The 15,465-nt window shown below is 48.3% G+C and overlaps 1 protein-coding gene across 1 annotated transcript in view; it reads right to left on the reverse strand.

Annotated features, from left to right (window-relative positions):
• Positions 1–8,121: 8,121 nt before the first annotated feature.
• GRAP2 (GRB2 related adaptor protein 2) overlaps positions 8,122–15,465 on the reverse strand; it is a 60,664-nt gene continuing 53,320 nt past the window's right edge. Inside the window, exons 5-8 of the mRNA XM_046646582.1 lie at positions 12,857–13,025; positions 10,805–10,993; positions 9,467–9,589; positions 8,122–8,783 (exon numbers count right to left, since the gene is read on the reverse strand). Coding sequence (XP_046502538.1) covers positions 8,604–8,783; positions 9,467–9,589; positions 10,805–10,993; positions 12,857–13,025 — 661 coding nt within the window. The 3' untranslated portion in view covers positions 8,122–8,603. The remainder of the gene's footprint in view (positions 8,784–9,466; positions 9,590–10,804; positions 10,994–12,856; positions 13,026–15,465) is intronic.

A 15,465-nucleotide genomic window follows, 5' to 3' on the forward strand; every position in this document is an offset into this window, starting at 1 on the left:
GCTGAGGAGCAGTTACCTAGCAACCCGCCATAACCAGGTCAGAGCAGAGGGAGGGAGGCACCACGTGCTGCCTACCCTGGGGAATTCAGACCTGTCGAAATGGGGTTGCCCACGTCAGAACATGGCCACAAATGACCCTGAATAGAGCCATACCTGTAGCACCTGCTTCGGGGAGTCTCACGCCAGGATCAGTGAATTGCTGGGACTGTGGCACAGATCTGGCTCGCTGGGGCCTCTGCCCCACAGCAGACACAGGGCCTCACTATGTACATGTACAGTTCTCATTTCTGTGAATAGCGTGGAACCGGTCCCCAGTGACATGCTGGCTTAGTCTGCACGTGGGAATCTATAGAGAAGGACTGATGGAAGGCTGTGTGTGTACGTGTGTCCATTTCAATTTAGGGGAGGAAAGAGCTGTGCTCCCTCACACTGCCCTCTTGTCCCTTAATTGTCCCTCAAAAAATGTTTATGGGATGACTTGGTCATAAAATTTATGAATCTTCTTCTAATGTTCTCTGTCATCTGGGTCTCGACAGCCGTTGCCCACAGGCACCCTACCTGCACCTGCGTCTTCCTTGGGGGCAGAGCCCTGCCTGGTTCCCAGGTTCTGCCTCCTGTGGGGTCCCATCAATTGGTCTAAGCCCATCACAGTGGTCTCATTCTCTTGGAAATGGTTGGTTTAGGAATGGCGTCTGATCTAGTCATTGCCGACGGGATCTGAGGGGAAGGCTGCGGAAGGACTTCTGGGAAAGGGTTTTCTTGCTAACTAAAGTTGAGAGGGAACGTGCCTCTTCTTCAGTGGGCATTGTCAGCCTGCGTGTGAGGTCTGGAGCTGCAACAGCCGCTAGGAAGAGACACCACTGACGCTCGGAGGATGGTGGTGTTGAGCCATTGAATTCAGCAAGCCTGGAACTGCCCTCCCTCTGGACTTCCTGTGTGAGATCTCATAAACCCCTTGTTCTTTAAGATGCTTCTGGTCAGCGTTCCATTTTCTCACAGGCAAAAGTCTCCTAACTGAGACCCTTGCCTTCACGGCCTCAGGCTTGTTCACCTTCCACCAGTCTGAGTGGGGCGCTCAGTAGACTCCTGGACAAGGCTTGGTATTAGAGGAAACAAATGTTCCTCTTCTCTTGACTAAGTCAAAGATATGACTCCTTGGTCCTTTATCTCCTGGTTTGGAACTGAAATTGGACCTGCAGCTGCATGCCCAGATTCTTGCAGGTCTGAATAGGCTTCTTCCTAAAGAGCCTGGAGGCTTCTCTTATGTTCCCAGTGTCTAGCACACTTCATTCATTCGTTCATTCATTCATTCATGCAGTGGTGTGCTGGAGCTGGCTCCTACCTGCTCATGAGAACCAACTGTGCACATCTCTTCCCCACTCTGAGTTCAGCGATGTCATGTTGGTAGCATGAAATCAGCCTTGGTGGGAGTATTTTTTTTTAATAGACAACTTTTTTAGAGCAGTTTTAGGTTCATAGCAAAATTGAGCAGAAGATGGAGATTTTCCTTATACTCCCTGTCCCCATATGTGCATAGCCTCCCGCATTACCAACATCCCCACAGCCGATGAACCTACATCAACACATCATTACCACCCAAAGTCCATAGTTTACGTCGGGGTTCACTCCTGGTGTAGTACATTCTATGGGTTTTGACAAAGGGCTAATGACGTGTATTCACCATTATAGGATCACAGAGAATAATTTCACTGCCCTAAAAATCCTCTGTGCTCCACCTGTTCATCTCTTCTCCCCCCTCACCTTTGGCAACCTTTGATCGTCTTTCTGTCTTCCATAGTTTTGCCTTCTCCAGGACGTCATGTAGTTGGAACCATACAGTATGTAGCCTTTTCAGATTGGCTTCTTTCACTTAGTAATATACATTTAAGTTTTCTCCGTGTCTTTTTTTTTTTTCTTTGAGGAAGATTTTTGAGGAAGATTAGCCTCTTTGTGCTGAGGAATCCTGGCCCTGAGCTAACATCCGTGCCCATCTTCCTCTACTTTATATGTGGGACGCCTACCACAGCATGGCTTGCCAAGCGGTGCCATATCCGCACCTGGGATCCGAACCGGCGAACCCCGGGCTGCCGAGAAGCAGAACATGCACACTTAACCACTGCGCCACTGGGCCGGCCCCTCCTCCATGTCTTTTCATTGCTTGATATCTCTTTTTTTTTTTTTTTAGCGCTGAATAATATTCTGTTGTCTAGATGTACCACAGTTTATTTATCCATTCGCCTACTGAAGGACTTCTTGGTTGCTTCCAATTGTTGAATAAGTTATGAATAAAACTACTATAAACATCCATGTGCAGGTTTTTGTGTGGACATAAGTTTTCAGCTCCTTTGGGTAAACCCCAAAGAGCATGATTGTTGGATCATACATTAAGACTATGTCTAGTTTTGTAAGAAACTGCTAAACTGTCTTTCAAAGTGGCTGTAGCACATTGCATTCCCGCTGGCAGTGAATGAGAGTTCCTGTTGCTTCACATTCTTGCCAACATTTGGTGTTGTCAGTGTTTTGAATCTTGGATTTTCTAAGAGGTATGTAGTGGTATCTCATTGTTTTAATAAGCATTTCCCTAATGACATATGGTAGTGAGCATTTTTTCATATGCTTACTTGTGATCTTTTGTCTTTTTCAATGAGGTGTCTGTTCAGGTCTTTTGCCTCTTTTTTAATCAGGTTGTGCATTTTCTTATTGTTGGCTTTTAAGAATTCTTTGTATAATTTGGATAATAGTTCCTTATCAGACATGTCTTTTGCAAATATTTTCTCCCAGTCTGTGGCTTGCTTTTTCATGCTCTTGACATGTGGTAGGAATATCTGCACCACAGAATTGGCAGACGTAACAAATCAGGGCTTTCTCTCAGAGAGCCCATTGTTAAACCTTTACCAGCACACCAGTGCATTCATGCATCATGCATTTGTTGGGTGAACTCAAAAATGTTCAGTCCGGTGGGGGAGGCAGGTCAATGACTAATGCAGAGTTCTGACTTGTCAGGATAGAAGCAGAACAAGGATGCTAAAGGAAAATTAACTAGAGGTGTCTACATCAGCCAGGAAGTTGGGATGGCTTCTCAGTGGAAAGCTTGAGCCCTGAGCCAAGTATTTCAAAGAGAGCAGTAGTTGTCTGGACCCAGGCTGCCCACATAAGGTAGTTACTTGCCACATATAACTCCCTCGCACTAGAGACATTGCAGTACTCAATAGGCACATGTGGCTAGAGGCTACCACAGTGGACAGAGCAGCCATAGAATTTTCCCATCATCATCACAGAAAGTCCTATTGCACAGCACTGGTCTAGACAAAAAAGTGGGAGAAAGGCGTTCTAAGCAGAAGGAACAGAATGGGAAGACTCAGAGGTCTGAGACGACATGACTCATCGTGGGGAGAGACGGAGTTGAGGCTGAACAAACAGACAGCAGTCAGATCACAAAATGTCTTTAGTGTGAAGCTAAGGAGTTTAAACTCTAGCCTGGGAACTACGGAGAGCCCCTGAAGGCTTTTGAACGGAAGCCTGATATCATCAGCCTTGCATGTTAATAAGATCTCTCTGGCAGTCGGTGGAGGCTGAATTAGCGGGGGCCACCAGGAGGCAGGGAGACCAGTTCTGAGACTGTTGCAGTCACCTGGGAGAGGAGTCTGAAATGAGGCAGTGACAGTGGCACAGATGCAGAGAGAGGGTAGAGTTGATAGACATGAGGGAACTGCTGGCTGATTGTGTCTGGCCCCTAGCAGGTACTTTGTAAATATTTGTTGATTTAATGAATGAATTATAGCTGAGCCCAGATCAGCTCATGGGGGCACATCCTCTGGGGCCCTAGGTGGTATCTATTACACAAATGAAGAGGTATGAGAGCATTCCTTTTCATCTGAAGGAGAAAGGGGCAATAAGAAGAGAGACAAACAAGAGATGGAAGAGAAGGTGGCATCTCCTGACCTGTCTGATGGAGAGAGAGCTCCAGTGAGGACGGAACATGCTGTGAGGGGCCCTGGAACAGCAGTGCCTCTCTGGGGTCCAGGGACAAGGGCTACTCAGAATTGGGTCAGGCCATTCTCCACTCCACCCCTTCCTCAACCCCCTTGCCACAGGAACTGCAGGGCAAATTTGGTTTCCTAAAGGGCCAGGCCATTTCATCAGCAGGCAGATGCAATGCACAGTAGATCCACCGCATCAGGAAGCCGGTGTCAGCAGAGGATGTTCAGGGGCAACTGAACATGGCCAGAGGAGGAGACAGAAGCAGACCAGTGCTTAAATACACGAGAGGTACCAGGCTTGGAAGTAACTGGAGGAGATTTTGAGGGCAGGTGGCTAAAAGCTATGGAACTTAGGCATCAATGATAATATCACCTTGTTTGCACCTGCAGATCTGTGAGGCCGGGACGTTTGGGTTACGGAACGAATGAGAGGTGAGATGAGGCAGGCTGCACTTGTTCATTCGTTAAATATTTACTGAGCCTCTGTGTGTCATGCATTGTGCCAGATGTTGGGCATACAGGGGTTTACAAAACAGAGATGACCTCTGCCTCCAAGGAGCTTCCGTCTAACAGTCATATGAATCAGTCAAGCCCCATCGGCTGTGTATGTGCTGCTCAGGAAAAGCACTGGGAGCCACAAGATGGTCTAATGGGAAGCATCACTTTAGATTAGGGGTCAAGAAAGGACAATTTGAGAAAGTGACATTTAAACCAAGACCTGGAGATGCACAGGAGCCAGCCAGGTGAAGAGTAGCGGGTATGCATTCCAGGTGGAGGGAAACGGCAGGGGTGAAGGATTTGGGGACAAGTCCTTGGCCATGTGGAGAGAAGGCCAGTGGGGCAGGGGCAGGAAAACAAGGAGGGGAGAGACACAAGAGGAGGCTGGAGAGGGAGACGGGGGAAGACCTCACAGGGCCACATTAGGACTTTGGATGTAAGCCTAGGTGCAGTGGGCAGGGGAGGAACGCCATCAGATTCATGTCTTACAAAGAACGTTCAGCGTCTGTGTAGAGAATGGAGTGGGGACAAGAGAGCTGCAGGGAGAAAAGTGTGGAGCCTCATCTAGTTGCCTAAGGGAGGGATGACGGTGGCATGGCTGAGGTGATGGAGAGAAGTGGAGGAACCTGAGAAGTATTTAAAAGAAGAATTGAAACAGTATGTTTTCCTCATACTGCTTGGTATAGACAGGCTGAAATGGTGACTTTACACAAGGCAAACAGCAAATATTTGGACCGTGCCAATCTGTCCCCCAGGTGGTCTGTTTTGCTTTGGGTTAGCTGACGTCTAATGATGTCACATGGGACATTCCCCTGCCCTCAAGCAGGACCACACCTGATAGGAGTCAATTTTATGTTTAAGGATTTCCTGAGAAAGCTTTCATAACTTCTTCTGTAACCTCTGCTCATGTTTAAAAGAATTACTATTAGGAAATCCCCGTTGGTATTTCATCTGAGTGCCTCTTGCCCTAAAGTTTCTAGATTCTTGATGGAGATGAAGATGCTAAACTAATAAGTCACCTGGGCCACAAAATATGAATGATGTCTTAATGACAGTTCTGGATCACATCTGTTGCACAGCCAAAATGATTTGTTAGCAATGAAGAAAAATGCCCGAATATCCCCAGAAAAGTGATCCAATTAGGTTTTTGTAGCTGTTTGCTTCACTGCCAAGTTCTTTGTCCTTGCTACTGAAAGTGTGGTCCGTGGATCCAGCAACATCACCCCAGAGTTTGGTAGAAATGCAGGATTGAACAAGAATCTGCATTTTAACATACTCCCTGGGCAATTCATAGGCACATTAGTTGTGAGAAGCACCCCTTAGATCACCCTAAGGCCACCTAAAAGTGGGTGGGCAGCGGCAGGTGCCAGATGTCTGAGATGCAGCGAGCCTCAGCAAGCGGTTAGAAAAACCAAACTGGTCCAACAGGAACTGGATTTTCTCTGGAAGTTCCCCGCTCCCAGGTCACACAGAGCATTTCAGGGCAATTCAGAGACAAGGTGTTGTTTGCTGGTTGTGTGGCTGATAAGGGCGCTGAGTGGACGCGCCCTTGGTGCCGAAATGCTGTCAGGAGGAAAGCAACAGCCGTGTGCTCCCCGAGGCAGCACCAGTGGCCAAATAGAGTCAGCCTCCCCTCCCCCACAGTGGGAACAGTGTGGTCCTTGTCCTTTCGTCTTAGTCCCTAACGGCCCTTGTTCTCTGTGGGTGGTTAGGGTGACTCTTGCTTCCCTCTGTATTGGGCCACATCATGAGCAGGGGCGAAGCTGTTCTAGCATCTCAATTAAAAATACTCCCACAATGGCCTCTGGTGGAGCAGAACGCCCAGTTCCAGGGGCTCTGAAAGCTCCACCCACACTGTGTGGTCAGCCTCTCCAGGCCAGCGACCCCTGCCCCCACCTGAGGGGTGTGTGACACAGACACCAGACGCAGCCTGGCAAACAAGGGCACTTGTTTTATTCCTGCTTCTTGAGAAGTGTTTCAAGGCACAAAACCCAGACCGGAATCAAATCTTTTCCCTCTGCCTTCACTGGGGCTGGTCCTCCCACATCATTAGACAAACGGATGAAGTCTGTGGGCTGTTTAAAGCGTATGCTTTGTAAATACTATAAAATCAACATTACTTTTGGCTTTTATTTACCGTAACATGTTCACGTTACCTAGCACCAAAATAGCTCATGAGGTCCCCTCTGTCTTTGTTCTCTCCCTCCCTATTCTCCTGTCTCCATCCCTGCGGTGGCTCTGCCCCCTGCCTTCCTCGGTGCTCATTTCTCTGCTCTAATTCCTCCTTCCGCCTGCCTGGGTGCCCCCTTGCGTGCTTGGTCGCTGCGGATGCTGCCCTCCAACGTCTTCCTCGCCTGTCCCACTTAACCTCCTGCTCCTTCTCCCTCCCTTTGTGTCTCTCATGCTGCTCCTTGATCTTTTGAAAGGTCTGGGCTCCCTTTTCCTCTCTGTGCTTTCATTTCCAAAGGCTGAGAGAGGCTCCTCACTCATGCTCGACTCCCCCCCCACCTGCCTCTCTCAGGCCATTTTCTCCCCCCTCCCAAGACCCACCACAGAGGCCCTTCTTGTTCCCTTTTTCTCTAATGGCGACGTGGGGATCAGAGAATCGCAGGATTCAGTGTCAAAGGGACAGAGCCTACGTTACGCTGACAGTTACTTCTGAGTCAGAAAGTCTTCCTATTTTACCTGCGATAATGCGACAATGGCTGCCCCTGTCCCTCCTTAGAGCTGGAAGGACTGGGGAAGAGGACAAGGAACAGGCCCCACTCACTCCTGTGCTCCCTCACCAACACTTTCACCCCAAACCTTTCTTTCATGTCTTGGTACACACACACCCTCCTAAGTGCCCTCGGTGCAGACATGTTTGCTCCCAGCCTCCACTAAAACGCTGAGCTTCCTTCTGCCCAGCCCAGCTGGCCTGTGCTTCACGCCCGCAGGGTGAGCACTAGGACAACCATTCTATTCTAGGTGAGGAGGAGACACAACGGCAATGGAGTTCCGGGGGGGCAGCGGGGGGCGTGGTACCAGCAGTGGCCCAACAGTCAGATGGAACAGGAAGTTCATCTCAGCTCCCTCCCAGGGTCATGTTCAATCAGTCAATCAATCAACCAATTGCTAGTCAATGTTCTTGTGGAGTGGGCTTCTCACTGTGCCACTTGGCAAAGCATCTTCAAAACACAGAAAACCAAGAGGAAAAAAAATAGAGCCCCAAAGAGACAGGCTCGTAACGTAAAACAATGGCTCTAAAATCCACATTCTGGGGCAGGGCTTCTCCAGGCACTTAACAGGATCTAGGCTGTTTCTTTCTTGGAAGCCAGGGGAACGGAGGTTAAACCCAAGTAGCCGTGGAGAGGTTTGTGAAAAATCCCTCCATTTCCAGATCTGGGCTCCTCACAGTGTCTCTGTTTCTCCGTGTCAGCCACAAGGAAGAGGATTAGCTGAGGAACATTCTTTTGAGCGAGATGAAGGTCTCGGCTAAGCACCGACCAGGAGGCCAGCCTTGCCCAGGCTTCGGGACACCGGCTGCTCTAGTCCTGCCTGCACACCCCTTCCCGCTCCCAGCTCAGACTTGTGTGGCTGCACCTTAATTCTCAATCCAGTGGTGCCCACCCTAGGAGAACAGGAGGAAAGCCGCCTGCAAACCCTCAAGGTGAGCAGGGCCTGCAGGTGAGCCAGAACATGCCCCACCAAGTCCAGGTCCAACTCCACCCTCTTGTTCTGGTCCAATGCCAGGGTGTGGATTTCTGCTTAGCTCCTTTCCGTGAAAATTCCCCAGACAAAGAGGAAGCGGTGCCATCTTAAGGACAGGAAGAATTTCAGTTTCATTTCCCTGCCCCGTGCTTCCCAACTCCCCACTGCCTTCTGCATGCATAGCCCCTGAGGGGAGTAGAAAAACAAGTACGAATGTAATTCCCTACTTGAGTTCCGTTCATATCAACTAATTAACCAACTAAATTGCCAATAAATTACTATTGTAAAATGTGTGTATGCATAGGCATATCTCTATGTGTAGATGTGTAGACACACACACACATATGTACACGCAAACATAGTCCCAGCTTTTCTTCCTTGCCCCCTCTCTTGCAGGCAGCTTCAGATGAGAGCCTCTGACTGCTCAGAAGGGCTTCACCGGGTCATGGGCGCCACGTAGTTGGCGGGGAAGAGGCCCAGTCTGTTGTGCAGGCGGCCGGTCCACCAGGACGGGTTGGAGCTATCCAGGACTTCCACCACCTCTCCGCAGCGGAACCCCAGCTCGTCGTCCTCAAGGGCCTCGAAGTCGTACAGTGCACGGGCCCACCGCACTCGCTGTCGGGGGAACACACAGAGAGGTCCTGCTGGGATGGGGGCTGGCCTTTGGAGTTACTGTCACACGGAAGGGGATCTGCTGACTCTGGCACCAAGACCAAGTCCTCCCTGAGCAGCCCACCCTGCAGGCTGGTATATGGCTTTCCAGAGACAAACCCTGCTGCCCCTGAAAGCAGACCCCGATGCACAGCCCTGAGCACAAAGTCACCAGAAACCATCAGAGTCATTCTTGAGACTCAGGACTTTACCGACAGAGATGTTACTCTCCAAGGCCGGAAGAGAATCCTTGAGAACTACTCTCCCTACATCAATCCCCAATCCTTTTAATCCCTTCAAGTGACAAACTGAAGGGTGGCACGCCCAAACTAACAGCTCTCAGTGCTGGTGCAACCAAGTCAAGATGGATCTCAGGGATAAAGGCAATGAGATCTCCCTCTGCTAGAGCTGGAGCCAAGAAATGTGAGGACAGGCGAGGCCTGATGGCCAAACTGAGAACAACAGACTGGATGGTGCTGGGCTGGGATCAGCTCCGGCCCAGAATTCTCCCTGCTCCTTCACTGCCTGGGTTCCCACCACTTCCATCTGAGCTTTGTGCAGTTTTACATCTCTCCTGGAGGACCAGCGATTTCTCTAATTGGCCCTCTTGCCTCCTCCACTGAGCCCAGAGAGGGAAGTTCACGTACCCCAGCCACTTGGAGTTGCACCGGGTCTGTGTGTCTCCTGTGCATGAGGGCGGCGTTCATTTCACTGCCCATGCCCATGCCACAGTGTCCATCGTTTATGTCAAGGCTGCCTCCACGGCGTTCCTAGAAACAGATCAACAGAGGACCCGTCACCACACTGCCAGAAGCATGCCACACAGGTGCCCGTGGTGCCTTTGCTCGGATGCCATGGACACAGCCAGTGTTCCAAGAACACTTACTGATGATAACAATAAACCCTAGATGACGGAGGGATGGGGAAGGATGACAAAGGGACCTTAGATTGTGAAGAGGATGCCAGATTTCATTTCAATCAAGGAATATTTATCAGGCACCTACCATGTGTCTAGTACTGGCTTAGTATTGGGGATACGTGACTGGAAAGAGAAGGTCCCTGTGTCCATGGAGCATTAGTTTAGAGGGGGAACCATACACATTTAAGTGATAAGTGAGCAGAGAGAAGAGTGTCTAAGTCTACCTGGTAATCAGGGAAGGCTTCATAAAGGAGGTGATTCTTGAACTCCAGCTTAAAGGAGGAGTAGGATCGGCCAGCAGAGGGCAATTCAGGCAGAGGGGACGGCATGTGAAAAGCCTCAAATGCGTGAGAGCAAACACCATGGGCCTTTCAGGTAACTAAAAGTAGTAGAGCATTGCTGGAATGCGTGTTCGCCTGCAGAGTAGGGGGAGGCAGCAGGAGATGAGGCTGGGGAAACAGATACCGGCAGCTACAAAGGACTTCGTATGCCCTGCTAAGGAATTTAGGAATGATGTTATCTGGCTGTATTGTCCATCTCGGTAAGCTGCCTAAAATCCCATCTGGAACAAGGCGGGGGATATATAAACAAATAAGCAAGGTTCCATTGCGGGTATTAATCTGTTTTTCTTGTGGATCTCGACAGCCAGATGGGTTAAGGGGCATGAATAGATTTGGAATTGTGCTGATAGGAAAATGAAGCAATTGTTCACTGAGTCCTCAGGGTAAGAATGTGTGTGTGTGTTCAAGCAGGGAGCCATTTAATTCACAGAGGCTTCCTTGCCAAGAGCAGTTTCCGTATCATATTTCTGCCATTTGGGGCGCTCAGATCTTCTTTATGAACTCTATGAGACCTGAGGAGGCTGGGCCAGGCCTAGGATGTTCCTCCCCTGGCCAACAGTCCTGGGACCACAACAGACCCCCAGCACTGATTTGCTGTGGTTGTTTCCAGCACTGAGGGGCATTTTCACACACTAAGTGGCAGTGGGGACAAGGTGGCCCAAGCCTGGGAGGAGAGCAGGTCCTCCTCCTCCCTCACTGCAGCCCACCTCATTCTTTTGTGATACCTGATGAAAATGGGGATGCTGCAGATACCGCTGCTGCTGTGGTGGCGGTGCCGGGGGATACTGCAAGGGAGCCGGTGGTGGGTGATCTGACAGCTTCCGGTTCATCGAAGGCCGGATTTCCTCTCCCACAGCCCCACTGAGGTGTGGGCCTCCCTGGAGCCTCCGGTCCAGGCTGCTGCCCCGGCGACCCTGGGAGAGAACAGAGATAATGCGGATCCATCCTCTTCCCGCATCTCCTCACCTTACCCTGGCCTTCAGGTAGCTGTTCTCAGACTTTGTTTACAACAGCTCCAAGAGACAGCTGATGGGGTCGGGGGCAGCTGGAAGAGAACCGATGGTTCAGACTCTCACATTTTCAAAGGTGGCCTCTGCATTCTCAGATTCTCCCAGTTTGGGGATTTTGGGTCTTTGGTTCACAGACTGACACTTTCCACGTGGTACCATTTAGCCCATTCCTCATGGGCTTGTTTTTCTCTGCACAATCAAGCTTAAATATTCTATTTTACTGACGTAATGCCACCCTTCCTTATCACATGTTGCCACACCAGTGGACATCCTACTCTCCACATAAGCTCTGCTATTGACTTTGCATGATTTTGAACTGTCATTTATAGCCTGGTGACAGAGACCCAAACAACAACACTCGCAAAACCATGGAAACTGGCCTGCGGCTGGGCGTGTCGGGAAGGAGCGAGGCCTTTCTCCTTAATGCCACCACAACCTGGTGACTCAGAGATATTCTTGTTATTTCTATTTAACAAATAATTATGCAGGGCCCCGGGCTTAGTATATGCCAGACACTGTTCTAAGCGCTTTACAAATATGAACTCATTTATTCCAATTTAATGCAGTTTTTGTTGCGTCTTGTCTCTGCATGCACATCCTGGTAAATTAATACCTCTGTCCGTTTCCTGGTTAAAACAATTCAGAAGGTCTTGGTTAACCTTTGTTTTTCTCTCTGAACTTTTGTGTGCACTTGGTGGGAACACCCTTTTCTCTTTGATTGTAACTTCTCAGGCTTAAAATCAACTGATTACTTGACAGGGACGGCTGTCTCTACTTCCCCAAAGCACATGTTGCTTTGAAAGTCTCAATGCCTTTTCAGAGAACCTGTTCCTGGGATCTTAACTATCCCAGCCAGTGCTTCTTTCTGTAATATCTGTCTCTTATAACCATGGCATTCCCTTTGAAAAATATTTTGCAAATTGTGTGTGTGTGAATTTACTTATGAGAGGCAAGTTAACATTTCCTTAGTGCCTACGATTGTCCAGACTCTGTGGCAAGTGCTATAACTATATTATCTCCTTTAATCCTCATGACAGCCCAGTGAGGGAGGTATTATATGCTTTCCATTTTACAGACGAGAAAACTGATACTCAGAAAGGTTTCTTAACTTGGCTTAAGGTAATAAGGATAGTTAGTGCTGAAATCAGGATTTGAAGCCAGGTCTGTCTGATGCATTTTTTATTAAAACAGTATCTGTATTCCAAACTGCTTCAAGAGCAAGAATTCCAGGCCTAGTTTTCTTCTCCCATGCCCCCCACCTTCCTAATTCTGTCATAAAGCTGTAACTGTTGGCTTAGTCCTAGACTCCAGGCTGCTGTCTAATATCTCTGTGTGTAACCCCCTGGCTCCTTCACCTTCGGGCAACTCCTGAGCTAGGCTGAAAACGGAGATGGAGCAATGCCTGTGAATAACAAGATGACCGCATCCACAATTGAGAGCGAATGTTTACTGAGTGCTGTAGCCTTGTTAGGAATGAGGCAAGTGGAGGGGATACGGCACCTTCTCCAACCTTCATAATCCTCCTTTGAGGGAGATGTCAGTATCATTCCCAGTTCATGGATGAGCAAACTGAGGATTGGAGAACTTTCCAAAGTCACATAGCTAAGAAGTGTTAAGCTAGGATTAAAACTGAGATCTGACTTCAGCGTTATTCTGTCTTTCCGAATACTCAGAGGACATGCCCACGAAATGCCTTGTCTGGATGGTTCGAGTAGGACTCAAGCTGCCTAAAATCTCTAGATTGGGCTGATGGGACCTGAAGCGTACCTGATCCTCTCGGGTCCTGTCCCTCAGAAAGATCTGCTTCTGTCTGGAGATGGAAGCCGTCCTGTAGTAATCCACCAGCTTATTGAGAGATGGAAACTTCTCTGTCCACAGGAAGTAATTACCCTTGTTGTCTCTCATGACCTTGAAGTGCTGAACATCATCCTCATGCCTAGAGATCAAGGCAAAGCTAAATTGTCTATTACATGGTGACGATGTCCCTGCCTCCAGGGCTGAACGCATGCAGGGATGCTGGAGCTCTGTTTGGGCAGGAAATCGAGATATGGCTGGCTTGCCCATCACTGGGCAGGCGGGCTGGTGCAGTCAAGTTTAGGGGGAGATTTGTGGAAGGGATTGCTCAGGACACAGGCCTCATTAGAAGGGATTTTTACATCAGCAGAAGGTAATCTGTCTTCTGACACTGGAGCCGAGCTTTTACAAGAGAAAAAATGCTCCTAGTGCTTTAAAGACTATGAGGTCAAGGACCTTTTTACAATGTTTATTTGAAACATGGCAATCCCTGAGTCCTGTACTATGCTAAGGACTCTGCCAAGACTCAGAGGGGAGAGGTTTTCAAGCCCCCGTTATCTTTCTGTTATCAGAAAACTTTAGCCCATAAACTAGCTCTGGACAGTAAGAGACTGCCTTGAGAAATTTGTCACGTTTTGTTCTCTACATAATGGAGATCTCTTGGTCTTGGTTTATGTTTTGCATAAGTAAGCTTATAAAGTATTTTGAGCTTTTTGGGGAAAAAGTGTTATATAGAATTGTAGGGTTTTATTGGAAAGGACTTTAGAGATTATTTAACCTTGTGTCTCCATGTTACAGTTGAGGACGCGAAGGCTCAGAGAGGTGGAGGGGCTTGGTCAAGGTCGCCGTGGGTGAGTGGCAGAGCTGAGGCAAGACCCCTGGCTCTCTGATGCCTGTCTAGTGAGCCGGGCCTGCCACACCATCTACATATGCTAACTTTTTTAGATCGGCACCTTTTGACACAGCTGGACTCACAAGGGATGGGGCACATTTGCACCTGGGAGGAGAAATTGGATCTTATTCATCTGAAACAGGGAGACTGGGCCTTTACGAATAGCTCCAGTCTTTCTCCATCACCAAGGCGTTCTCTTTCGGAAGTCAAGTTAATTTATCAAACAGATATACCTTTATATCTAAAAGTAAACTAACACTAATGATACCAATTACCTGATCCAGTAGAAAGGTCAAGAATTTAAAGAGTGTTGGAGAATAAAGACACCTCTAATGGTTAGTAGAGGTTTCTTAGGGATGGATTTAGTGGTCTGTGTTCAGAGGGGACAGGAATTCTGACCTTCAGTCTCATCTGTGTGCTGGGCTCTGCTCACAGCCAGATGAACCCATGCAGTGACCTCTGCTTGACTGCTTTGGGATGGTAGCTAACACTCTGCAGTCACTGCATGGTCTTCCCCTTGGTTTTGGCCACTAACCAGTGCTTTCTTCATGCTAACACCAACAATGACATATGGCTCAACTCATAGTCATCACTCCTCACATCTGGGTGAGGAGGAGGAAATATTCTTGTGATATAATTATTCATCCACTGTGCCTTAGTCAAGGATCTCAGAGAGAGAAACATTAACCCTGTCACTATCATGAGCTGAGAGGATGGATGACAGGGTTACAGTTGGTCATCTGGGCCTACAGAGAGAGAGTGGCTGAACCACTGTCTCAAGTTCTGAGAGGAGCAGGGGAAAAGATGTGACTCAGGGCTCCAGACTCTAAAGTCTAGTGTTTCAGACCCTTAACAAATGCTAAATGATAGGACTACAATTAGCTCTTAATTATCTGTGTCCATGACAGAAAGCAGATGCATAAATAAATATAAATGATCTTGCTTTGGAATATATTATATTACACGTCTGCAGAAGATGTAATAATCTATGGTAATCATCGGCATAACAAGAAGCTGCATTGCCTCAAGAGCAGGTGAAGACCGTGGCAGCACTCAAGGCTGGCCACTTTGTAGAATCCACCGTCATCAAAGAAATATAAACCATAATTCCTAGCTGAGAAAAACCAGAGTCAACTTCATGCAAACCAAAGGCACCAAGAGATGCTTCTCCATGTAACAAATTACTTGGTCCAGGCTGTAATCCGGGCACTTAAGAAATAGGGTTGAGCTGTAAGATTTATTAATTAAGATCTAACAAGTTTAGAATTTGTGATATGTCAATATTGGCCTGAGCAAAAATTTGCTATCACCCTAGCTGTGGAAAAGACAGTTTTAGTTAAGGAAAATTAAGAGTTTCAGCAAGATTGCAATGGCAATGCTAATGAGACCAAGCTATTTTTGAGCACTTTAGAGGCACATGTGCATAGGAATGGTTGCCCCACTATTTGTAAGGCCTTCATACCTATTCCTTAAAATATCCATTCTTGGGGCCGGCCCGGTGGCATAGCACTTAAGTGTGCACATTCCACTTTGGTGGCCCGGGGTTCACCAGTTCAGATCTCAGGTGCTCATGGCACCACTTGGCAAGCCATGCTGTGGTAGGCGTCCCACATATAAAGTAGAGGAAGATGGGCATGGATGTTAGCTCAGGGACCAGTCTTCCTCAGCAAAAAGAGGAGGATTGGCAGCA

This window comes from Equus quagga, chromosome 19 (assembly GCF_021613505.1).
Source record: "Equus quagga isolate Etosha38 chromosome 19, UCLA_HA_Equagga_1.0, whole genome shotgun sequence".
Classification (NCBI taxonomy): Eukaryota; Metazoa; Chordata; class Mammalia; order Perissodactyla; family Equidae; genus Equus; species Equus quagga.